Raw genomic sequence first — 27,826 nt, 5'->3', positions numbered from 1 at the left:
AAGAGGTAGCAGGGGAGATGGAGAGGAGGAGAAGGGGGAGGAAGAGGGGTAGGGGGAGAAGGAGGAGGAGGACCAAATGCATACATTTTTTTGCAGACATTTTTTAATTAAAGAAATCTTAGAAACGTAAGCAAGATGCATATTGTTCATCACAGCAGTCACACTTGTACTAAAGATTCAACAATTTCTAGGTGAGGGAGAATCTCACTGTTAGTAGATATGAGGTCAAGCTTCTTAAATTAAGGTTTTGTTGAACCCAAAGGTGGAGTACCATAAGGAAAGTACTATGGGCTAATTAAATATTAACTAGAAACAAGTCTTTGTGAGAATTCACATGGGCTTCCAAGCCACTGATATTTAGAGAAATGTGTCTGCTTTGGTAACTCTGAAATTCCCAGATCAAAAACTGTCATTGAGAAAATACGCCTGATCTATTTTGTTTACTTCTCTGGGTCGCTTTCCTAATGACATTCTCACTCAAAGCATGCTTCCTGCAGAGGAAATCATTCTCTAGTTACTCATACAGTCATGTATATTTTCTACATCTTTTCTTTGGTAAATTTATATTTTGAGCCTGAGCTTTCATGGTAGGATAGACTTTCCTTCAAATTTAAAAAGAAACAAAAAACAAAAAACAGTGAATAATTTAGGAGAGAGGTTTGTGTGGAGAGGGGAAGCAAGGACTCCTTTCCTGAAATTTTACTATGTAGGCAAGCTTTTAGAGTTATCACCTGGCAACCTAGTCACAAAGCGGCCATTTCCACTTTGGGGGAAAACCATAGTGATCTTTGTTGAGTAACTCCTCTTCCTAAAAATCTAAACAGTGATTAAGGCCTATCGTGTGTAGAACTTCTTATAGTGAGGTCTTCCTCAATTTACAGAACTATCTCACTCTTTTACGTCATCATTCTTAAGACATTCATAAGACATCATTCTTTTATTTATTTATTTTTTTTTTTTGGAGGGGGCCATGCCCGAGGCATTCAGAACTTCCCAGGCCAGGGATGTAACCCACATCACAGCAATGACAATGCCAAATCCTTAACTGCTAGGCCCCCAGGAATTTCAAGACATCATTCTTTTAGTTACACACATGAAATATACATACATAATGCTTATTGGAAGAAACATGTCTCTCCAAGTTCTAAGAAAAGAATTTCCCTGGTCACAAAATAGGCACAAATGAATCCATGAGAAAGATGATGCTTTCATAAATCTTTATACAAATTTGTGCAAACCAATTCTGGCCCTTCATGTTTCCCATCTCCTGGGTCAAGCTGTGCTTTTCAGGTTGTTTATTTGGGGAGTTGCAGGAAATTGGAAATATTGGGTTCTTTGAAGGAATGATTTGGCCTTAGTTGGAAGGTGAGGATGCATCACTTTGAGGCAATAAAGTTGCTTCCAGGAGTTCTTGTTGTGGCACAGTAGAGACAAATCTGACTAGGCACCCTAGGTTTCAGGTTCAATCCCTGCCCTCGCTCAGTGGGTTAAGGATCCGGTGTTGCTGTGAGCGGTAGTGTAGGTTGCAGATGAGGCTTGGATCTGGCGTGGCTGTGGCTATGGCATAGGCTGGTGGCTACAGCTCCAATTAGACCCTTAGCCTGGGAACCTCCATATGCCATGGGTGTGGCCCTAAAAAGACAAAAAGACAAAAAAAAAAAAAGAAAAGAAAAGAAAAAGATGCTTCCAAAATAAGCCATTTGGAGTCTCACAGAGGAAATCATATTTTCCCCATTAATTTCCATAAGATCTTCAGAAAGTGTAACTTCTACTTGGTATTGGTTCTAAATCATTGTCGTTGACCTTCTCCTCTTCCTCTCACTCCTCCCTTTCTGTTAACACAGAATTTCTAAACGAATATTTACTTTTACTTGGGGAGATACCAGTAAAGCAACTCTGTGATTAATTATTTACGGGAACAGAAGACATATTTTAAGGTATGAAATCCCTCCGATTTATCAATAAATTTGGTAGATACGTATTCTTACAGGCCAGGCTTTCTTAAAATGACGGCACGCTCATATATCCAGCCAGCTGCATTCATTTTCCACGCCTCACATTTTTCCTCGAAATACGAGATGATGTCATGTATACCAATTCTGTCTTTCCTGAAGAACATATTCTCGTGGAAAGGCAAAATAAAAACACTGTGGTAAAATAAAACACACACACATAGAGCAAAAGCAAACTATTTTAATTTGACTGCACAGCTTTCTCAGTGTTTGAAAGATTTCTTAAGTTGGAATTTTTTTTTTTCTTGCTTTTTATGATTGCACATGTGGCCTACGGAAATTCCCAAGCTAGGGGTTGGATTGGAGCTGCAGCTGCTGGCCTGAGCCATAGCCACAGCCACGTAGGATCCGAGCCATGTCTGTGACCTATACCATAGCTCACGGCAACTCAAGGCCAAGGATTGAACCCTCATCCTCATGGATACTAGTCATGTTCATTATCTCGGAGCTACAATGGAAACTACCTGGAATTTTCAAAAAATGGAAAAATAACACTAGAAGTGCTTGTGGCCCAGATGGGTTGGCCATTCACCAATTGCCCTCTTAGACACACAGCTTGATGAGGTTTCCCAGGCTACTTGTACTGAGACTGTGGGCAGTGGCATGTGAGTAGAGATCTAGGCTATTTCTAAGTCTGGTACATGAGTGGTTCAGGAAAGACCTCCAGATTCTCTTAGCTGGTTGGCTGGTGAGGTCCAAAGTCTCCAGTGGAGGACTTTGAGTCCCAAAGGATGCTGAGGCCTCAAGGATCATGGAGACACCAAATAGAGGAAGCCTGGATCTCTGAGTCACCCCATGAAAAGTCACCATTGGCATACCACCTGTACACTGTGATATGAGTGAGACATGCCTCGTATGGCTTATTCTATGTCCTATATCAGGGCACTGAGATTTGGGGCTGTTTGTTGCAGCATTTAGCCTGAACCAACTGATAAGAGTCTCTTCACGATCACCCAAGCCAGAGATGAGGAACAAGAGGCCCACTTAAGGAAAGCAACTTGTGTCTAAACCACATGACCTGTATGCATATGGAGTCTAATACCTACCATTCACTGCTCTTGTTGACAGAGGTCTGTTTTTTTTTTTCTTCCTGAATATATGATGCTAACCTTTTTTTTTTTTTTTTTTTGCTTTTTAGAGCTGAACCCGCAGCATATGGAAGTTCTCAGGCTAAGGGTCGAATTGGAGCTGCAGCCACAGCCACAGCAACACCGAGATCCGAGCTGTGTAGGTGACCTACACCACAGCTCCTGTCAACACTGGATCTCTGACACACTGAGCAAGGCTGGAGATCGACCCTATGGATACTAGCTGGGTTTCTAACCCACTGAGCCACCATGGGAACTCCTGTTGCTAACATTTTGTACCATAAGAAAGAAGGGTAACTAATAACCTCAAAAGAAAAATGTAAACTACATAACCTAGAATATAAATACGCTTTGTTAGCACTAGTCAGACATGGGACTATTTATGAATGCTGGCAAAACGCAGTGACACAGATCGGTCACCATATGCTCTGCTTAATCTTCGGGGTGGAAAATATAAGTGGGATTACCACATCACTAAGAGCTTAGCATCTTGCAGATGTTCATCTCAAAATTTTCCTTAATCATTTTCCTCAATGACATGGAAAGCAAATCCTTTAAGTCTCAATTCATTTGACAGAAATGCATCTCCCTGGGTCACTCCACCTGTAGTGAGTTGTCATTCTCATTGCATGCTGGCCTTCCAGTTCCTAATTTCAAGGTACCTTCCCTCCCCACCCCCCAGCCTGGCATCTTGTTTGCTTCATATTTCTGACTGCTTGGCTACTATTTCCTCTAGTTGAAGCCACCGCTCTTTTGGTGCCACAGATTGCTTGCTGGCTTTAAATGGTAAGCTGAGGATGCCTTGAATCTGGTGAAACCGGAGGCCTCCAGCTCTGCCTGCCGTGCACAGTCTGTGCTGCAGTGTAAGCAGACTGCGTCCACCATATGCCTTCCTCTCTGCTGTCTCCATCCTTTGGGGAAACTTCACAGGAAAAAGCATGCTAAAGATGTTTACCTTGGGATTTTATAATTTGTTTTTAATTTTAATTTAATTTCCACTAACTTAGCTCATTTACAGCAGCTTTAATCAGACTACCAACTGTAGTCCATACTGTAACAGTGGAGTCTGGGTTTAGGATTAGAGGGAACCATGAGTGAGCTTAGTGCAAAGAAATGTTGCACACGCCCAAGGATGATCTATGAAACGTGATCAGGCTATCACAACCCAAACAGTGAAGTATTTACTACAGGGAAACAGAGTTATTCTAATAAATTTCAGGAGATCAAGTTCATCAAAAACAACAACAACAACAACAACCAACGAACAAAAAAACAGTAAAATTGCATTTTTATAAAGTCCCAGCATAGCCTTCAGAAAAGCATTTGCAGTTTGATTGAGAAATGTGAACGAAACTCTAAATTTACAATATTGCTTCCTTCACTAAAACTTTCAATCCCTCTGCAGAACTGTAGGGATGTGTGTACATCCAGGAAGCACTGAGAATGTGTCTGTTGGCAAACGTGATATAGTCACACACCAGAGATTTTTATTTATTTCAACTAACAGGAAGGCGTCCAACTTCTTCCAGGGATGAAACTGAGCCTGGAAAGAAACTGAAATACCATTTTCTATACGTGAAATGATGACAGAGTGGAGGTTTTACGAAATTTACCCTTGAACATGTAACAAGGGAAGAATAAAGTGCAATCATGTGTAGAGCGGATGGAAAAGCACGTACTTGATGGGAAGAAGTTCTCTCAGAGCTAGTTGGACACCACAGGGATATTTAACAAATGGATGGACTTAGGAACAAATAAAGGCACAAACATGAGGGGAAAGGACAAGTCAAATGGCTGGACTGCAACAGTTCTACACTCTTCCTTGTCTTTTTTTTTTTGTCTTTTTGTCTTTTTAGGGCCGCACCCACAGCAGGTTCCCAGGCTAGGGATCGAATTGGATCTATAGCTGCCAGCCTATGCCACAGCCACAGCCATGCCAGATCTGAGCCGTGTCTGTGACCTACACCATACCTCACAGAAATGCCAGATCCTTAACCCACTGAGCGAGGCCAGGGATCGAACCGGAGCCTCATGGTTCCTAGTCGGATTCATTTCCACTGCACCATGACAGGAACTCCTTCCTTTTCTTCCTATTAATCAGATGTTTTTCCTAAAATATTGAAGCCCAGTGGGTTTTTGATGAGACATAACAAGTAACAGCATTGAGATTAAGAAGATTAGAGTGAATGTTACTCTGGAAATTCAGTGTAGCTTCTGCTATAAATCAGAATGCCTGAAGGAGAACAGCCCCTTTTAGGAGAATTATGTGCTGATGTGTGGCAGAGGGCTTTAGTGGACAAATGTCCTAGGCTGGGATTCAGAATACCAGCATTTGACTCAATTTTATACTGTTTGATTCTTTCATTAATCCTATAATCTCAGGCAGTGTGCTACTTGGACGTCCAGTTCCTTCATCCGTAAAGCAGAAACAACATCCAAACTCTCAGGAGTGATGCAAAAGTTGCAAATTAAATTAAGTGAGGTAATGTTCACAAATTGCCTTGGTCATAATACATACTTAATAAGCATTAGCATCCTTTCCCTATTTATAGATGCACTACGAACCATTCAGTTGATGAAAGAACTTAATCCTGATGAGATATATTTTGATTTTTTTGATGGAATCTTATTTGAAACACATGCTTTCATGTAGTTAGTGGGAGATTTTATCCAAAAATGAAAGTCCGCTTTGTTCAAAGGGAATATCCTAGCTCATTTAGGTCCGTAAGATAGGAACTTTAGTTTTGTGAGTAAATTTTCTTTACCTTCTCTCTTTAAGCCACTTGTAATCAAAAGAAAAAAACTGAGTTGTATCAGATAGTACACAAAGTCCTTTCTTGTTTTAACATTCTATTATTTTACGGATATGGAAACATGTACATATAATAAGGAATGAATTAAATTTCAATAAGCATTCACAAGCACATATTTTGGGCCAACAATTTCATTAGGAAAAGGATTACAAAGATGAATAAAATATAGCTATAGCTCTCAGGAAGTCATATGTATACAAGTGAGTTCTGCACTTACAATTTGGTTGAATTCTTATGATTTTTTTTCAAAAAGTCTCTCATGAATTATCAAAAAAGTTAGAGTTCTGTGTTTTGTTTTGTTACCTGCAGCACACAACAGCTTGATGTGGGATTTCAGTTCCCAGACCAGGGACTGAAGCTGAGCTACAGTGATGAAAGCACTGAATCCTTACCACTAGACCACCAGGGAACTCCTCTGTGGTTCATTTTTTACTTACACATTTGGCTCATTTTCCCATGGAAACATATTTCCTATGACTGCCACATCAGCCTACAATATAGCTAGCATTCAGTGACAATAGTGCTCTTTTGGAGGGAAAGAGAGAGAATTTCTAACTTTATTTTGATAATAAACTAACACTAAGTTTCAATTGAGTTTAAGAGCCAGATATTTGGGGACTGGAATTGTGGTTCTTGATTTCCCTTTCTTCCCTGCTAAGGTACAATGGACCAGGTTTTTTACTTTTCTTATCCTTAACTAGTCTTCTTATCTGGTACATGGACTAACAACCTATCTTTGAGATTATTGTGACAATAAAAAAGTTAATGTTTGTAACATGCTTAGCATACACTTTCGTTCATAGGAACAATGATACCATCAAGGAGCATCAACATCATCACAGAGCCTCTGCCAGGAAGGCTGAGCTTTGTTACCCCAATCTAAGAACTCTGAAGAGGGCAAGGTCTGTTCTTCAAGGACTTAAACAGCCATAGAGACTGCAATGTGGAATGGAGGATATGGGTACCTCCAGGTTGGTCAGGGTTGAGAATTCCTGACGGATGGAGTCGAGGTAATTTTCCATTCTCAAACAATGCACATAAGTTGAGCCCTGCCTCTTGGTATGTATGTGTGTACATATGCAAATCTGACACCTTTTATTTCAGGCTGAACATCTGCTGTTCCCTGCAGGATGGAAGTTACCAGGGGGGTAGGGAAAGAAAGACCTTTTTTGTCTTGTTTCTGGGATGGCAGGTGGCCTTTTCATCCTCTGACTTTGCTAACCCAGTTACCTCCCCCACCACTAAGGAGTTTAAAAATCTAACTGCTCACTGTTCAACTTGCAAACACAAGCTGAAATCCCCAGATGTCATTGAAATGTGGCTGAGCTCTTTGCAGGGTATGTCTCATGCTATTTGACTGACAGAAGGCTACACAGGAGAGAATCCAGAGGAGATGAAACATGAGCTCATTCAGAGCTGTTGAAAGCTTTTTTGTGTTCCTTATTTTATGTGCTTTTATCTTTAATATATTTTTAGATGGAATCTGGTTTCTAAGAAAATGTTGCTGAGATATGATTATACAACCTACAGTGATGGGATTACTCACAGTTCACACACAATCACTGGCTTTGCTTCAATTTGTCCAACTACCTCTGACCAACCCCTTCCCCCTTTCTCAATCTTGTCTCTTAACTCCTCAGCCTACTGGGTTGTTGTGGCAACCACAGTGGTTTATACTACACTGTGATCTTTCCCCATCCTTGATCCTTCCCCCTGCCACACAAATTGATAAAACCTAAGTGGACGCTTGAGTTAAGCTGAACCACTCTGTCTTTCCATAGGAATCTAGAATCAGCCAAAAGACTAGCTTAATCTGATGCCCTCTTGAATTGAGGAGCTGCTGTCACTATTTCCTGCCCTTTAGATGAGGAGAAACAGTCTACTGAAGGAGAGAAAGATTGAGAAAACATGAAAAGGAAGAAATGGAGAGAACGCAGAATAAGAAATGGAGCTGGAAAGCCTGCTTACAAGAATGCCTGAGATCCAGGTGTGTATGTGCATATGTGTTGTAATTGTGTATTTTATTTGATCCCCTGGAATCCCTATAATAAATTTCCTCTGCCTTTAATGCTCTACTTGAGTTGGATTTCAATTGCCTATGGTAAATGTTCTCATTTTGAATTGTCCCGCACACTTACCAGGCTTCTCAGACTGGCCGTTTTGCCCATGCCCCCACAATAGCTCTGTCCTAAAACAAGTTTTTTAAGAGAATATTTAGATTTTAATCTTTTAAAAATTTTTTGAAGTATTTTTTAACCAGTCTGTAGTTTGAGAAAGAATGAGGGTATCTTTTCTCTTTCACTTAACAGCTTTTGGAAGTATAAAGCCTTCATCTCTCTGAGGCTGGGGATCAAGCAGAGAAATGAAACTTCAGGGATGGAGGAGAGTGCAAACTTAGAGACCAGTGGAATCTAGTCCTCCCTAAGATCTTCTTTAAGAAGATTTTTCCCTTCTATAAGGAGGGAAAAATAGGGGGCAAGACTGATAATAGTGGTGTGAATGAAGCAGTAAGTATAGCAAACACTAAGAAGAGGAGAGGATGCTAAGGGTCATTGTACTGCAGTCAGAGCAAGTAAGATGGGTCCACAGACACAAGTAATAGCAATCTCCATTTACTCAGTGCCATGATCATGAACCCAATACTAGGCTCTGAGGATACTAACTGAAACGTGCTCTCTTCTTTGAAAGTATTATGAACAACTGAATCCATTGGAAAATACATAATGAGCATTTCAGAACATAAAAATATATACTGTATGCTAGCACAGGGAACTCTATTCAATATTATGTAATAACCTATAGTGGAAAAGAATCCGAAAAAGAATAGCTTTATATATATGAACATATACATATATAACTCAATCACTTGGCTGTTTACCTGAAACTAATACCACATTGTAAATCAACTACACTGCAATTAAAAAAAAATAAATAAAATAAATAAATAAATAAATAAATAAAGGGAAAAAGTTACCTGCAGAAAAAAAAACATATATATACGGAATGCAAATAAAATTTCCAGGCCATTACTTACTGAGCTTTTCCCAGCATATCTGACACTGTCTTAAGCACCATAAAAGCCTATGGTAGGTAAAACATTTTACCACAAGCTATTTCAAGGAAGGAGTTTTTCTTCCAAAGGGATAGTATTTTAAAATACACAACAGACAAAGCACTTGTTGAGCCTGGGATGACAAGGAAAGCTGACATGGTAAAATGCCATGTGAATCCTTCAATATGCAATTTTCTAAGAACAATTATCTCAGAAAGGTGCAGAATTAATTATGTTCTCTTATTACACAAGACTGTGCTAGCAGAGGCACACCTACACACAGGCTACTCTTGAAGAGCTAAGTATCTGGGCTGTCAGATATGATTTTTAAAATTATTACTATTCAGTAAATCATTTTCAAGAAAATTGCTTCCAAGCAGCCCAATCTTATTTCAGACTGAAATGGAAACTAAATTTAAACCAAGTCCCTCCTTTGGAAATAACTCTCTTTTCAGTAATAATCTGGAAATAAATTGTAATTGGAAGCAAGAGATGTTGGCAAATCACAGATGTTTCTTAAAAGATCCATTCAGGCTTGTTTTTATCTAAGGGAAGAAGCAAGGAGTTGAATCTCATGGATACAGTACAGCTCAATTACAGAAGAAATTGTTTAATGCCAAGAGGTCCAAGTGGGCATAACTCAATAGTGTGTGGGAATTTTCAGTGACATTTGCATTTGAGATGGGGCTGCCTTCTGAAAATATAAAACTGGAACTAAAGATTCACCTTTGTACATTAAAGACACAGGGTCCATACCCAAATAGAATTATAAATTCATATTCAGACACCACTGAGGTTAATACTAATTAAGAAATATAAGAAATGCTTGACCATCGTATATATTACAGACCTTATACCTCAGAGTTTACCACTAAAGGCAACAGAATTATGTATTACATTCTGATGAAGTATTTTATAATCATAGATTAGCTGCTTTACTAGACCCTGGAGTTTTATACAGGTAAATTCATTTCATCCAAAAAGTCTGTTACCTCATGCTCTGAGCAATAAAAGTGAGGTGAATAACAGTTCAGAATGGTTTGATGTTTAACAGTATTGATTCTCTATTTTCTGGGGGTATTAGTATTGTAATGGTTCATCTGTTTCTACAGAAAATGTATGTGTTAGCTTAGATTTGAAAGCAGATCCTTTTTTTTTTTTTTCCCATCTTAACACAACCTACTATACCAAACCACCTGGAAAAATTTCCTTACCTGTAATGCAAGAGTTTTTATTCTTATTATTATTCAGCTTAAATTCCTCCTATGGCTTTTGAAAACCTCTTGTCCTAAACTTAGGGGAAGTGAAAAATGGCTGTTTTGCAATTTAGTTGTTCTTTCAATTTGTTCTTTCAAATTCTACTATTGACACTCTCTTGGCTTTGTTACTTCTAAAATATATAATTCCAAATTCCTATAACTTTTGATTTTAGACTCCATTTACTGGTTATATAGGCTTCTCTCCTCAGGACTTTATTCATTTTCTTAAAATTTCACATAGGTTCCAGGTCCCAAAGTAAACATTTTGACATTCTACTCATTCAAGTATCAAATATATATTAAATGTTGATTCTGAACTATGGTCTTATTTAGGCATTGAGGGTATATAAAGTACAACGCAAAGCCATAAAAAATAGACTAGAGTAGGAGAAACTGATCATGAACAAGAAAATAAACATATTAAAAGAACTTCAGATCATGTTAAAAGCTAGAAGATAAACAAGGTGATATAACATATTAATATAACTTAGAGAGGAAAAATCCAGGGCATGTAATCAGGTAAGGCCAGAGGAGTAGCATTGCAGAAAGAAAAAAAAATGACAATGCAAAGGCCCTGAGGCATGAAAGGTAGGCAGGAACCTGGCACATGTAATGAAGGAATATAATGCTGAACACAAGGTGGAATCAGGTAAGTTTGAGAGACAGGTAAGAGCTAGAATGAATAGAATCTTGAAAGTTATGGTAAGAAGTCTGGATTTTATTAAGAGCTCATGGGGATCCACTGAAACACTTTAAGCAACAGAATGACATGATCCGATTTACACTTTGAAAACATTGCTCCTGTAGACTTGAGGGAAGAGGGTGGTTAAGGAATAAGAACAAAGTCAAGGATGGGCATGGGCAGTCTACACAGAGGATGATTTCATATTGCATAAGTCCATTCTTCAACACTGAGAGAGGTAGCTGTTTCACCTAATTAATAGAAACAAGGAGTTACCACTGTGGCTCAGTGGAAATGAACGTGACTACTATCCATGATGATGTGGGTTCAATCCCTGGCCCCACTCAGCGGGTTAAAGGATTTAGTGCTGTTATGAGCTGTGGTGTAGGTCACAGATGCAGCTCAGATCTGGCATTGCTGTGGCTGTGATGTAGGCCAGAAGTTATAGCTCTGATTTGACCCCTAGCCTGGGAACTTCCATATCCACAGGTGCAGTCCTAAAAGGAAGGATGGAAGGAAGGAAGGAAGGAAGGCAGAAAGAAGGCAAGAAAGAGACAAGCACTGAAAATCAAACAAAATGAGGAGATAAGGGAATATGTTCTAAATGAATGAATAAACTAAAACCCCAGAAAAACCCTACTGATAAAGAGTTCAAAGAAATGGTCATTAGGATGCCCACCAAACTCAAGAAAAGAATGAGAAGTTCACTAAGAACTTCAACAAAGACTTAGAAAATATAAGAACAAATCAGAGCTGAAGAATACAATAACTGAGATTAAAAAATACACTAGAAAGAATCAGTAGAAGATTAGACTATACAGAATAACAGGTAACCAATATAGAAGAAAGAATAGTGGGAATCACTCAATCAGGGCAGAAAAAGAAAGTATTAAAAAAAGAAGAGCGGACAAAAAAGGAGAAAAAAGAGAGATAATGGCTGAAAACTTCCCTAACCTGTAGAAAGAAACAGACATCCAAGTCTAGAAAGCACAGAAAGTCTCAAACCAGATGAACTCAAAGAGATCAACAGAAAGACACATTATAATTAAAATGACAAAAGGATTTCCTCCTGTGGTGCAGTGGGTTAAGGATCCAGCATTGTCTTTAAGGAGGTACAGACTGAATCTCCAGCCCAGATCAGTGAGTTAAAGGATCTGGTGTTGCTACAGCTGTAGCATAGGTCCCCAGCCCAGGAACTTCCATATGCCGTAGGTGTTGCTGGAAAAAGAAAAAAGAAAATTAAAGTGGCAGAAGTTAAAGATAAAGAGAAAATCTTTTATCCATCAAGAGAAAACATAAAAAAAGGGACTCCCCATAAGACTCTCAGCTGATTTTTCATCAGAAACTTTACAGACCCAGAAGAGAGCAGCAAGATATATTTAAATTTCTCAAAGGAAAAACTTAAAACCTAGCATACTCTATCAGGTAATGTTTTCATTAAAAATTGAAGAAACAGTTTTCCAGACAAGCAAAAACTAGAGGAGATCATCACTTTTAAACTGGCCTTATAAGAAATATTATAGGGTCTTCTTTAAGTAGAAAAGAAATACTAAAATTAGAAATAAGAACATCTCACTAGTAAAGGCAGTGGATCAGCCACTTAAAAAGCTAATATAAAAGTTAAAAACAAAATTAGTACAATCGACAATTACCTCAATAAATAGTTAAGGGAAACAAAAAATAAAACTTGGTAGAGAGGAATAAAAAAGTAGTGCTTTTAAAATACCTTTGAACTTAAGTGATTATCAGTTCCAAATGCATGGTTCATATACAGGTCAATATACATATGACAGTAATCACAGTAATCACAAACCAAAAAACCTGCAATAGATACATAAAAAATAAGAAGAATGGAATCCAAATACAACACTAAAAAATCTATCAAACCACAAGGGAAGAAAATAAGAGAAGAAAGGAACAGAGAATAATTATAAAAACAAGCATAAAACAATCAACTAAATGGAAGTAAGTATATACTTAACAAAAATTACTATGAATTAAATTACTTTAATTACATAGATTAGCTGAATGGATAAAACATCCATGTGCTGCTTGCAAGAGATTCACTTCGGAGCTAAAGACACAAACAGACTGAAAGTGAAATAGTGGAAAAAGATATTCCATGCAAATGGAAAAGGAAAGAATGCTAGGGTAGCAATATTTGTATCAGACAAACAAACTTTCAATCAAAGACTTACAAAAGACAAAGGGCATTACATAATGATAAAGGAGTTAATCTGACAAGAAGATATAGCATTTATAAAACATCTATGCACCCAACATAAGAGTATCTAAATATATAAAGCAAATATTAACAGAAATAAAGGAAGAAATTGACAGTAATATTCAAGTAGTAGGGTACTTTAATATGCTATCAATGGATTGATCATGCAGACAGGATCAAAAAGGAAACACTGCCTTAAACAAACATTGGGCCTAATGCAATTAATACATATATACAGAACATTCCATCCAAAAGCAGCCATTTTTTTTAAGTGTACATGGAACATTCTCCAGGATGGATCACATGTTAGACCACAAAACATCTCCATAAATTTCAGAAGACTGAAATCATACGAAGCAACTTTCCTGACCACAATAGTTTGAAACTAAAAATCAACTACAAGAAGAAAACTAGAAAAAACAAATAAAAAAACATGTAGAGACTAACTAACATGCTAATAAACAGTCAATGGGTCAATTAAGAAATCAAAGAAGAAATAAGAAAAATACCTGAGAAAAATGAAAACAGAAAAACAACTTTCCAAGTTCTTTATGATTGAGCAAAAGAAGTTCTAAGAGGGAAGTTTATAGCAATACAGGCCTACATCAAAAAAAAAAAAAAAAAAAAAAAGAAAGAAAAATCTCCAATAAACAACCTAATGCACTTTTAAAGAAGCTAGAAAAAGAAAGAATAAGTAAAGCCCAAAGTTAGTAGAAGAAAGAAAATAATAATAAAAAAAGAGTGGAAATAAAAAATGAAATGGAAACTGAAAAAAACAGAAAAGATCAATGAAACTAAGACTTGGTTCTTTGAAAAGATAAGCAAAATTGATAAGCTCTTAAGCTCTTATTAGCAAGACTCATGAAGGAAGAAAGAGTCCAAGTAAATAAAATCTGAAATGAAGGAGGAGAAATTACAACTGATATCACAGAAATACTAATGATCATAAGAAAATACTGTTAAATTATATTCCGACAAATAAAATAATCTAGATATACAGATAAATTCCTAGAAACATATAGTCCTGCAAGACTGAATCAGGAATAAATAGAAAATCTAAATAGGCTTATTATTAGTAACAAAATTGAATCAATTAACAAAAAACTCACATAAAAGCCTAGATCCAGATGGCTTCACAGGTGAATCCTATCAAACACTTGAAGATTTAACACCAATCTTTCTCAAATTGTTCCAACAAATTGAAAAGATTTTACTTCCAAAATTATTCTACAAGGCCAGCATTTTGTTAATACCAAATCCAGACAAAGAAAACGTGCAAAAATTGTAGCCCAATATCCCTGATGAACACAGATGCAAGGATACTAAACAAAGTATCAGTAAACCAAATTCAATAATACATTAAAAAGATCAAACACTATGATCAAGTGGGATTCACTCCAGGGATGCAGGAATGGTTCAATATCTTGAAATCAACAGTGTGATACAACACATTAACAAGATAAAGAAAAAAAGTGACAAAATTGTATAGGCATTTTATGATAAAACTCTTGAAACAAATGGGTATAGAAGGAATGTACCTCAACATAATGAAGGCCATATATGACAACCCCACAGCTAACATACTCAATGGTGAAAAGCTGAAAGATGTTCCTCTAAAATAAAAAACAAGAATGCCCACTCTCATCTCTTTTATTCAACATGGTATTGGAAGTCCCAGCGACTGCAGTGAAGCAAGAAAAAGAAAAAATCATCCAAACAAAAGAGGAAGAAGTAAAACTGTCACGATTTATAGATAACATGATACAATATATAGAAAACCTCCAGAAATTATTAGAACTAGTAAATGAATTCAGTAAAGTTGTAGGATACAAAATTAATATATTGAAACATACTGTATTTCTACACAATAATAACTACTAGAAAGAGAAATAAAGCAATCCCATTTATAATTGCATCAAAAATAATAAAATTTTTAGGAATAAATTTAGCCAAGGAGGTAAAAAAACCTGTATTCTGAAAACTCTAAGACATGTAAGAAAGAAATTGAAGATGACCCAAATAGAAAATTATACTGTGCTCATGGATTGGTAGAATAAATATTGTTAAAACATTCATACTACCTAAAGCAATCTGCAGATTCAATGCAATCCCTGTCAGAATACCAATGGCATTTTTCATAAAATTAGAACAAATAATTCTAGAATTTTTATGGAACCTCAAAAGACCCCAAATAACCAAAGCAATCTTTAGAAAGAACAAAGTTGGAGGTATCAGGCTCCCAGACTTGAAACTATGCCACAAAGCGAGTAATCAAAGAGTATGGTACCGGTACAAAAACAGACACAAAAATCAATGGACTGGAATAAAGAGCTTAGAAATAAACCCACCTCCTATGGTCAATTAATCTATGACAAAGGAGGAAAGACTATTCAATAGTGGATAGTTTCTTTAATAAATGGTGTTGGGAAAACTGATCAGCTACATGCAAAGGAATGAAACTGGAGCACTTTCTTGCAACAAATAAAAAAATAAACTCAAAATGGACTAAATATTTAAATGTAAGACTTGAAAGCATAAGATTCCTAGAAGAAAACACAGGCAGTAACTTATTTGACATCAGTCTTAGCAATATTTTTTGGCTATGTCTCTTCAGGTAAAAAGGAAACAAAACCGAAAATACACAAGTGAGACTATATCATACTAAGAAGCTTTTACAGAGCAAAGGAAAATACCAAAAACAAAACAAAACAAAAAACCAAAAAGGCAACCTGCTGAATGGGATATGTATTTGTACACTATATACCTAATAAAAGATCGATACAAAATATATCAAGAACTCATGCAGCTCAATATCGAAAAAACCCCAGCCCAATTTAAAAATGGGCAGGGGACCTAAATACACATTTTTCAAAAAAAAGACATGTAGATGCCCAACAGACACGTGAAAACATGCTCAATACCATTAATCATCAGAGAAACACAAATAAAAACCACAATATCACCTTACACCTATAAGAATGCTATCATCAAAAAGACAGCACATAACAAATGTTGTGAGGATGTGGAGAAAAGGGAACACGTACACTGCCGTTGGAAATGTAAATTAGTGTAGTCACTACAGAAAACATTATGGAAGTTCCTAAAACAATTTAAAACAGAAGTAACATATGATTCAATAATCCACTACTGAGTATTTATCTGAAGAAAATGAAAACACTAATCTGAAAAGATGTATGTATCTCTGTGTTCGCTGCAGCACTACTTAATATAACCAAGACATGGAAACAATCCTAGTGTCCATCGACAGAGAAATGGATGAAGATGTGATGTTTCTATATACACAATGGAATATTATTCAGCCATAAAGTAATAAAATCTTGACATTTGTAACAGCATGGATGAACCTGGAAGATACTATGCTAAGTGAAATATGCTGGAGAAAAACATGTACCATATGATTTCACTCATATATGGAATCTAAAAAATAAAACAAAAAAGACAAAACAAAATGGAAACAGACTATTAGATACAGAGAACAAACTGGTGATGTCCAAAGGACAGAGGGTTTTTTTGGTGGGGGGGGCAAACAAAATAGATGAAGGGCATTAAGAGGTACAAAATTCCAGCTACAAAATAAATCACAGGGATGTAACATACACATAAAGGACATATAGTTGATAATATTATAACAACTTCGTGTGGTGCCAAATGGTAACTGGATTTATTGTAGTGATTATTTTACAATACCTAAAAATATTGAGTCATCCTAATGTAATATATTTTGATAATTATAACTCAATTCAAGGAAAAGGAACAGAGGCAAGCAGGACCATTCTATCACTTATCATTCATGGTCAAAGGGATATGCCTCAGCATCACACACACACACACACACACACACACACACACACACACAAAACCTCCACAGGCTGGTGAGAGCAAATTTGAATCTTCCATTAGTATGAAACTTCGACATTTAATTATGTTTAACGTATACATGTACTTTAATGCATATGACCATTCTGGAATGTTTTCCATTAATTATGCCTATAAATATGCTTCTTCACTTGAGAGTCAAGACTCTGGAGTGTTCAGTTTTATTACTACACTATTGAAGCGTAGTGCTTGGTGTGTAAAGCGAGTGTGTGTTTTGGGGGAATTGCGGTATTGTGATGAATGTTGACGTTCTGAGCATCTATGAGTCAGCCCCTTAAACCACACAGGTAACGTCAATATGTCAAAAGTAGGAGTTCCCGTCGTGGCGCAGTGGTTAACGAGTCCGACTAGGAACCATGAGGTTGCGGGTTCGGTCCCTGCCCTTGCTCAGTGGGTTAACGATCCGGCGTTGCCGTGAGCTGTGGTGTAGGTTGCAGACGCGGCTCGGATCCCGCGTTGCTGTGGCTCTGGCGTAGGCTGGTGGCTACAGCTCTGATTAGACCCCTAGCCTGGGAACCTCCATATGCCGCGGGAGCGGCCCAAGAAATAGCAAAAAGACAAAAAAAAAAAAAAAAAAAAAAAAAAGTAAAGAGAAGTTGCTGAAAGTGGGTGCTCCTCACAGGCTCCTTATCTCTTTTCAGGAACATTCTCTGAACTCTAGTGTGATCTCTTATGTTATAGTGGAGATGGGGGTTCAAAGACTTTCACCTAGAGGTCACTGACCTTCAGGAATTCAGGGAGATATCTTTTCCTTTACTAAAGAGGTGAGGTGACTGAAGGAGGAGATTATTTTTTTAATTGCTGATCAGATTATATGAAAATAATGGAAAATTGAGAAAAAAATGAGGTAACCAACATACTTAAAATTTTAATGGGTTTCTTTCTAATAAACCAAAAAAAAAAAAAAATGGACAGAAGACCTGAATAGACATTTCTCCAAGGGAAATACACAGATGGGCACGAAAAAGACCCAACATCATTAATTATTAGAGAAAGGCAAATCAAAACTACAATGAGGTATCACCTCACACCAATCGGAATGGCCATCATCAAAAAGTCTATGAACAATAAATGTTGAAGAGGGCGTGGAGAAAAGAGAATGTTGGTGGGAATGTAACCTGGTGCATCCACTATGGAAAACAGTACTGAGGTTTCTTTAAAAACGAAATCTATCATATGATCCAGCAAGCCCTCTCCTGGCATATATATACAGACAAAACCATAATTCAAAAAGATACGTGCACCCCAATGCTCATAGCAGCACTATTTACAATAGTCAAGATAGGAAAGCTACCTAAATGTCAAGAAACAGGTGAATGGATTAAAATGGAATATTACTCTGCCGTAAAAGAGAATGGAAGAATGCCATTTGCAGCAACGTGGATGGACCTAGAGATTATCATAATAAATTAAGTAAGTGAGATAAAGACAAATATATGAGATCACTTATATGTGGAATCTTAAAAAAATGATACAAATGAACCTAATAACAAACGTAGACAGACTCACAGACACAGAAAACAAACTGTGGTCACCAAAAGGGAAGCAGGGGGGAGGGATAAATTAGGAATTTGGGATGAACAGATTCACACTACTATATATAAGATAGATAATCCATAAGGATCTGTATAGCACAGGGAACTATATTCAGGATCTTGTAATAACCTATAATGGAAAAGAATCCGAAAAAGGATATATAAAGATATATACGAATCAATTTGCTGTGTACCTGAAGCACAGGAAATCAAGTATAACTAAATTTTAAAAATGACAAAAATTTAATAAGTTCCATGTTTGAATACCTAGTCAGGTAAACCAGAGAATTTACAGCCTGTTTTCAACAACCATTGCCACTGCGGCTCCATAGCCACACCACCAAGTCAGTGTCCACCATGAGCAAACACAGAAGATATTTACATGGAGCCATGGCAATATCGGATCTGTAGGGTGTTAGCACTGTTAATTTTTTGACAATAAATATTTCAGATACTCTTCCATCACTATTTATTTATTTCAAGTTCAAAATTCTTATGTTAAGGCAAGCTAAATTTCACAACTAACAACAGATGAGTCTGTGCTAATATCAGTTTTATAGGGTTTATCATGAGAAGCTGTGAAGCAAATTTTTAACCATCTTTATAGACAGAAATAGCTAAACTAATCTATTTCAATACTGGGGTTTATCCAGATGATATAAATAAAGGCAAACATAGAAAATATACTGAGTGCATAAAAGGCATAATTAGCATGAGGTCACAAAAGTGCTAGCTAGCCTTTTCACAAACTTAGAAAATACTTTACACTTTTAAATTACTTTTTCTGTGAGAACTGGATGAACTGCCATTCTAAAGGTACATAATTTATCACAGTTCTAGAGTCATATCTTACTGCTATAGGTTTACATTTTGGCTATTTCTTTTCTTTTCTCTTTTTATTTTTTCTTTTTAGGGCCACACCAGTGGCATATGGAAGTTCTCAGGCTAGGGGTCAAATTGGAGCTGTAGCTGTCGGCCTACACCACAGCCACACAATGCTGGAACTGAGCCATGTCTGCAACCCACACTGCAGCTCACAGTAATGCCGGATCCTTAATCCACTAAGTAAAGCCAGGAATCAAACCCACATCCTCATGGATACTAGTTAGGTTCATTACTGCTGAGCCAAAACAGGAATTCCTGGCTATTCCTTAAAGTAGGTTTTGGGTCTTTATTTCAAAATGGGTCGATGATCAATCTTCTCATCACTCATATATTCTGGTAACACTCTCTGTCACTTGAAAGTTTATCAGCTACTTGGGATAAAAGGTGATATCCAGGAGTTCCCTAGTGGCTCAGTGGATTAAGGATCCAGCACTTTCAGTACTGTGGCTCTGGTTACTCCTATGGTGCAGGTTCGATTCCTGGCCTGGGAATCTCTTCATGCTGCAAGTGCAGCCCCCCAAAAGAGATGATATGCAGAACGCAAAATTAGAAAGATGCAAGGCATTCAAAGAGAGAGAGTTAAGCTAATGTATCAGAAACAATGGGGAATTTGGAGATGAAGGGAGAGAAAGGAGAGAGGAGAGGAGAGAGGTGGGAGCAATAACAAAGGGCTGAGCACCACGGCAGAGCGCCACGGGAGTTTTAAAAATAAGGATATATTAGTGAAGTTACCTTGATGATGTCTGCACTTCTAATATGCAAATGTCCCTCCTTCTAGAACCTACTGACCAAACTTTCACAAAGGCTTCAACCCACTAGGAACCCTGTGTGATTCAATATTTTTGTTTCTGTATACATGGATATTAAGGAAAGAGGCTGGGTTCCAAATTGGCCTGACATCAGAGTCCAATTGCAAAGCAGAAAGTAGAAATCCATAACCACAGGTTACCATTAGCACATAAGCTCCCCCAAGTCAGAGTATTCTTAGAAACAGCCCAAGACCTTTCCCCCAGGGTATGAAATTATGGGTAAGGGTAGTCCCAATTTACCTAAATTTTGGAAAGCATAACATCCCATAATCTTAGATAGGTAGGTAAGTAGAAGTTTTCAGTGATAGAAGATTAGGAAATACAAAACAATAAAGATTTCAGAGGTAAGCACCAGTTTCTATTTGCCCTGAAAAATGGAGCTTAGGGAGCCCTCTGTAAAGAAGCAATACTTTTGGTTCCAGCCATAATGAAATAACCTATATTGAACAAATTCTCCAATAAAAGTAATTATAAAGCTGGGAGAATACACAAAATAACCGTTTGAAAGCACCGGAGAGCAAGCAATTCAGGTCAGACTTAAAGAGCTGTGATCCCCAGGAAAAGGGAAGTATGTGAGAACCACATTTTTATTCAGATATTTTCCTGAGGGAATCTGCTATTTTGTTGTGAGCTAGAATAGAGGAGAAGGGAAAGGAACAGTCTCACTGGAGGAGGAAGTTCAGGTATACAAAACACCTGGGGAGTTCCTGTCGTGGCGCAATGGTTAACGAATCCGACTAGGAACCATGAGGTTGCGGGTTCGGTCCCTGCCCTTGCTCAGTGGGTTAACGATCCGGCGTTGCCGTGAGCTGTGGTGTAGGTTGCAGACACGGCTCGGATCCTGCGTTGCTGTGGCTCTGGCGTAGGCCAGTGGCTACAGCTGCGATTAGACCCCTAGCCTGGGAACCTCCATATGCCGTGGAAGTGGCCCAAAGAAATAGCAAAAAGACAATAATAATAATAATAATAATAATAATAATAATAATAAAAACACCTGGGATTTGAGGAGTAAATCCCAGAGAGGAGGGAACCACAGCCATGTGGCCCTTGAGCCTGAAGCACGAGCCAACTCCTAACCTGAGCATGCACAGAGCAGAGCTCCAAGAAACCATATGATTTCAGCAGCCATGTGTTGCTGAGGAGATGGAAGTTGGAGATAAAGGCCCGCCAAATAGGAGGAAGCTTGGTGAACATCCAAGGATTTTTAGCTGAGATCCCCCAAAAAATTATGTCTGAGGAGTGAGGGCTACACTGTCAGAGTAAGGTCAAAACTGAAACAGAACAGCCTAACAAAGCCTAAGAGGAATCATGGACAGGATGAAAGTGATTTGCTGGAACTCTATCTAAATGTCAAAAGAATATAACCTGGAGTTCCCGTCGTGGCACAGTGGTTAATGAATCCGACTAGGAACCATGAGGTTGCGGGTTCGGTCCCTGCCCTTGCTCAGTGGGTTAACGATCTGGCGTTGCCGTGAGCTGTGGTGTAGGTTGCAGACACGGCTCGGATCCCGCGTTGCTGTGGCTCTGGCGTAGGCCGGTGGCTACAGCTCCGATTCAACCCCTAGCCTGGGAACCTCCATATGCCGCAGGAAGCGGCCCAAGAAATAGCAACAACAACAACAACAATAACAACAACAACAAAAGACAAAAAAAAAAAAAAAAAAAAGAATATAACCTGATTTGGAGAAAAATAATATGAACATGTTTGCACAAGCAATATCTATATTTAAACAAAATCATGACATCTGCTAAAAAGGGGACCAAATGAACCAAAAAAATAAAAATAAAAAAAGGAGAGAGAAATAACAGACAATGAACGTAGTTCTCTAGGCCATTCAGATTTTGGAATTTTAAAATTACTATGATTGATGTTCCAGCAAATAAAAAAAGAGGATAAAAAATGGATTAAAGGTAAGGATCCTTAAAAGCAATCAAATAACAAGAAAGTAGGGGTTGAGGTCCAGTATTTTCCATTTGTCCATGCTGAGGAATGTTAGCTATTTCTCTTTCTTCATTTCTTTTTGCCTTTTTGGTTGCTTCTACCCCCAACTCACCTCTACTCTTTAAAAAGAGTTGTCACATTAGACTGTCATGGAGAGCACAAAGACACCTATGGTCATAAAATCTGATTTATTGAAAGGGCAGACAAGAAAAATGTATTTCCGAAGAAGAGACAACAAAATAGTATAGTGAGCAGATATTAAAATGACAGACCACAGTGCCCAAACTCTGTCCCTGCCACCTACAAGTTTGCGTGATCACACACACATTACTTAACCATTCTGCATTTGCTTTCTGTTCTGTAAAACCTAGCTAACACTTACCTTCAACAGTCATTGTATGTACTAAATGAGATGTTTCACATCGACAGAGTGCTTAGCACAAATAGGTCCATGATAAATATTGATACCTCCTTTGCTGTTTGCTATCATCAACAGAGAAAGGCACACATTAAAAACTGGTAATCTTTAACTTCAGAAAGGGAGACCATCTAGGTATTGACTGTCATTTGATATCCTCAGCTATAATGAAGAAATACACAATTTGGTTTCTTTTTTTACTTTCCAAGTGGAGAGAGAATATTGATGATGAACAAAATGTCTGCACAATATGAGTTACTAAAAAAAAAAAAAAAAATAGCTTTGCTTACTTAAACTCCTAGGGAAAAAACTGAGTATAACAAGTATCTGGGACAAAGCTCACAGCAGCAGATCAAGGCTTCTGTTGATACAGAATGCCATGCATACATGCTCTGGCTTGCCTTTTAACAATCATTCCTATTAAATCATTTGTCTGTCTGACACATCTAATGAAGTCAGGTTCGTGAGCGGCTTAATCACAGGATGCAGTTTGGTACATATTTTGACAGGAAAGCTGTTTGTAAACTGAACCATGCAGCAAATGTATAATTTCATAAAATGTTCATTATGCTTTCAGGGTGACAATCTTTGGCTTGAATCCCTTCATGCATATTTAGACATTTTAAGATAGACTGTTTGGAGCATTGCTTAACAACTACAACAAAAAGATCTTCGTAAGCAAAAGGCGTGTCAGGCAAGTGGAGCAGTGAACAATTACACACACAGAGCAAACTCTGAACTATATACTCTAGAATTCTTTAAGTTCTGGAGGAGTCACCCATCTCTGGCTAAATATTAGACATCACTACATTTGATCCTGGTTAAAATGGATCAAATTCATTGAAAATAAGCAAGGAAAAAAACCCTGAATTAAGAGAAGTCATCTGTAAATAATATTTGACTAGCATGTCGATAACGCCCTTGGTATGACTTCTAGCTAATTATCTAATTGCTTGATGAGTGACTGAAGAGTCATACCTTATCAGTTCAGAGACTCTTTGAAGTGAGGTCACGACATGTGTCTCTCCCATTACAAAGGATCTCCAGGCCCCCCTGGGTTTAGGTCTCAGCACTAATTAGAAGGGAGACTTACATCACTTTCGTGACCTTCTCGAAGGTTGTAAGTGAGGTCATGCTGAATGTCTTCCACAAATTTGTGAGCGTATTCTGGGTAAAGGTCCAGGACTTCAAAGAGCCCTTTGAGGATGATGCACTGGAGGTCACAGTAGGTTAGCGCCTTCACATCCGCATTTGTCTTGATCACTTGGTCCTTAATTGATAGATTGGCTCCAATTAGGTCCCCTTTCCCTTGAAACAGTGAGAAAAAGAGATGTGTTGCTTTAAAGAAAAGTAAGCTTGGGACTGGCATCTTCATCTGATTTGTAGCCTTCATTTCTCTGAAATTACACTGAAAGAGAAGAGGAATCTTTGTCTGGGGCAGGGTTTCTCAACCTCAGCAGTGTTGTATTTGGGGCCCTATAAACCTTTGTTGTGGAGGTGGGGCGGGGCGGTCACTCTGTACAAGGTAGAATGTTCAGGAGCATCTCATGTGCCACAGAGGTGACAACCACAAATATCTGTAGGCATTGCCAAATGTCACTTGGCAGGTAAAACTGTCCCCAGTTGAGAAAACTGGTCTCAAGAATAAAGCCTAGGAGACCTAGAATTAGGAATTATAGGTCGGAGACTGGGCTCAGACAGGTCCTTCACAGGATTCGGGGTAAATGACTTTAGATAATCTCAACTGTGAGATTTTTAGTCCCAGTTACTTTAACCATTCCAGGGAAATAACAATGGCTCAGTTTTTCCGACTGTTAAAAAAAAGCGCTCTGAGTTAAGACCATCAAGAGGTGTAGCAATCATACCGATTTCCAGCACTTTGGACAAGAGCATAAGCATCGCCATCAGCTTCCTAATATATTCAGGTTGTTTTATTTATCTCTGAACAGGTCTACAAGACCAGAAGGTGGGGTGGAGGAGGAAAGTTAAAAGGTAGAGGTAACTGTTGGACATTATGGACAATGAAGCCTACTATATAAAAATGTAAAACACAAGTCATAGGTTTAATGCTCTGTGACAGTGTAAAAAATCCCATTTTCTCCAGCAAAAAAGAAAGTGAATAAATAAAAACCATGAGCTCTTTGCTTGGGCCCCTGGGAGGAGAAAGGGTCTAATACGACTTTACATTCTCTGTGCCCTACCCCAGAGCCAGTACCTCTGCCCATCAGTCTTAGGCTGAAATTCACCTGCGGGTACTAGATTACTCCCTTGACTTTGCTAATTATGTATTATTGGGCATTGACTTGAATCTTTAAAAATCTCAAAATGGATTTGAATCACTTTAATTTAGTAGGAAGGTAAGCATAACCATAAGGGCTAATAAGAAAAAATGATTACAGCTTCAGTTTTATTTGAGACAGAGCCATTAATTCACTCAGCATTCATGTGAGAACTCTGAAATAAAATCCATTTAATTCTCAGACACACTTAGGATAAAAGCTGAAGTAATATGGCCAAGTTCATACAGGATGCTATCACTGGATTCAAGGCTACACCTTAGGAGTTTCTGCTTTGTCTTTGATTTGTCCTCAAATATCATCATGCCTGAGCTTTAACTTTTTTTTTTTTTTACAGCTGCTTTGTTCCATTTCATATGAAACCAACACCCAACAATTGATCAACCCCAAACCACTAAGTAAATACCTTTCAAATGTTATGAAACAAACTGTCCCCATTCATCCTTCATTCAATTATTTTTTGAACTTCTAAATTTTTGGTTTTTATGGAGTCCAGAATTTCTGGAAGCAAAGTATCTGGCATGCAGCAGGATTCAATAAAAGTCTGTTGTATTGAATTTGACAGTAAAAGGAGACATGCCAAATTAACCATGAATACCTGAGATATTCATAAATATCTGTGGCAGATTAAAAACTTTTAAAACTTTGAAGTGTTTCTAGGTGTTTGTTTTTGAATTAAACTGAATTTAAACCTTAAAATGGAGCCTATTTGGTGGAAGAAAAAAAAAAAAGACCAAAATCTCTGTTTATAGATACTAAGAGAATAAACAACCACATGGTGCTGAAGAATTTGTCTGATTTATGTTATCACTAATACTACTAAACTTGTACATTTTTTTCCTTGCATGTTTTGTTAGAAATCTAAATTGCTGATCAAAAAATTCAATGATGGGTACCGATGCAGGATGTAAATACAGCCAGGATGCCTTGAATCCAGCAAATTTTCAAATTTTGTATATGTGAGGGAATTGATCATGAGGCACCATATTGCCATGTTGAGCATTCACATTTTCTGTTAAGCAACTGGTCTTTGGAATAACTTTAGGTCATCAAACTTTCATACCTTGGATGGCCACAGTATGGGGATTTCAGCCACAATGACCCCAGCTATAAAAACAGCACCAGCATCTTGTTAAATGTGGCACCCTAGAAAGAATTCCAGTTTATTTATTTATTCAATGAACATTTATGGAGTACTGACAGGGGCACCTGGCCTTGTATTCAGCAGGGCAAACAACATGGTTCTCACTCTCACTTATTTTAAGTTTTGTGGATTACTCATTGTCTAGATTGAGAACAGATCTAAGTTAGTTTCTTTCATTCGTCTTTCTTTCTTCCTTCCTTCCTTTCATTTTTAAGTCTTTTTAAAAATTAGAGTATAGCTGATTTACAGAGTTGTGTCAATTTCTGCTGTGGTCATAACTCGATACAGCAGAAATTGACACAGCTCTGTATATGTGTACACACACACACACACACACACACACATTCTTTTTCTCATACTGATCTTTCATCATGTTCTATCTCAAGAGATTGGATATAGTTTTATGTGCTGCACAGTAGGACCTCATTCCTTATCCATCCTAAATGTAGTACTTTGCATCTACCAATCCCAAACTTCCCATCCATCCCACTTCCTCTCCCCTCCCCCTTGGCAACCGCAATCTATTCTCTATGTCCATGTGTCTGTTTCTGTTTTGTAGATAGGTTCATTTGTGCCATATTTTAGATTCCACATATAAGTGATATCACATGGTATTTGTCTTTCTTTCTCTGACTTAATTCCACTGGGTTTCAGTATCCTTATTTTTAAAAGAGGAGGTATCTATGGTCCTTTATAACTGCTACTACTCAGAATTCTGTCACTGATATTTACTAATAAGTTACTCTATTATTGGGGAAAAAATAGTTGATAGGATGCATCTGCAAACCATCCTGGGTAGAGCTATAACTTATGTTTAATTATAATTAAACAGACAAATGCCATCTGTGAAGAGTGCATTTATCAGTGTTCTTTCATTTTCTTTTAAACCACAGTGAAGAAATTGGTGGGAAAACACACTTACTGGGACATGAAATGGAGGTGTATAGGCAAACACTTTCTATATCTGTAAAAAAATTCCTGCCTTTATGTCAACTGCCTCCCCAGGCATCATACGAAGAAACACCTTCATGTATTGATTGGACAACAGAACTGCTTAAATAAATTACAGCTTGACACCTGTTTTGTAATATTATTTCCCTGTGACATTATGTATTAATTCATTTTGTTGGCAGATTGAACATATATTAAATATCTACAGATCAACAGTGAGGCCATGCTGTGCTTAAGTTTATCAGAATGAGTATCGATTTAAGTAGAATCCATAAGATAGTATCACCTTAGGGAAAGTAAAATAGTCAATCTCCATTGAAATAATGTTAACCATAGAGAGAAAATATTAATAATTTATTATCTTTGTTTGGGTTTTGTCCCCAAACCACATAAGCATCTTTATAATGGCCATGTGCATTTAAGTCACTTTTGAGAGGAATACAGTAGCAGCAAAGATGTGAAACATTAATTATGAGAATCTCAATTTATGGAGAAAATTGTGGCCAGATCAAAAGACAATAAAGTCTTCTTCCTGTTAACAGAATTTTTCTTTAAAATAAGAAAATCCAATGGAATTGTACATTACAAAGAGTATTTATATAGAAGCCATCCAATATGTAACTACTGTGTAACATCATGGATGATGCATTCATATTCCATTCCTAGAATTTATTTTTAATTTTAATTTATTTTTAATTTTAATTTATTTTTAATTTTTGGTTGTGCCCAAGGCATGTGGAAATTTCCCAGACCAGAGACTGGACCTAAGCCACATCAGTGACAACATCAAATCCTTAACTGCTAGGCCACCAGAGAAC

The 27,826-nt window shown here is 37.5% G+C and overlaps 1 protein-coding gene across 9 annotated transcripts in view; it reads right to left on the bottom strand.

Annotated features, from left to right (window-relative positions):
• KCNH8 (potassium voltage-gated channel subfamily H member 8) overlaps positions 1 to 27,826 on the bottom strand; it is a 447,861-nt gene that overhangs the window by 78,102 nt on the left and 341,933 nt on the right. For 7 of the 9 annotated variants that reach the window (XR_014824095.1, XR_014824096.1, XM_084989953.1 and 4 more), the window contains exon 11: positions 23,710 to 23,924. Coding sequence is in view for 5 of the 9 variants with exons in the window: in XM_084989953.1 (XP_084846079.1) it covers positions 23,710 to 23,924 (215 nt within the window). In the remaining 4 variants the exon portion in view is untranslated. Of the gene's footprint in view, positions 1 to 23,709; positions 23,925 to 25,976; positions 26,060 to 27,826 lie in introns of all 9 variants that reach the window. The other 2 variants (XR_014824098.1, XR_014824099.1) reach the window with 1 other exon arrangement.

Source organism: Sus scrofa, chromosome 13 (assembly GCF_054392235.1).
Source record: "Sus scrofa isolate SSC_HxYL_T2T_F1_AM1 chromosome 13, Sscrofa_HxYL_maternal_Yorkshire_Landrace_v2.0, whole genome shotgun sequence".
Taxonomy (NCBI): domain Eukaryota; kingdom Metazoa; phylum Chordata; class Mammalia; order Artiodactyla; family Suidae; genus Sus; species Sus scrofa.
This window is presented reverse-complemented; position numbering and strand designations above follow the sequence as displayed.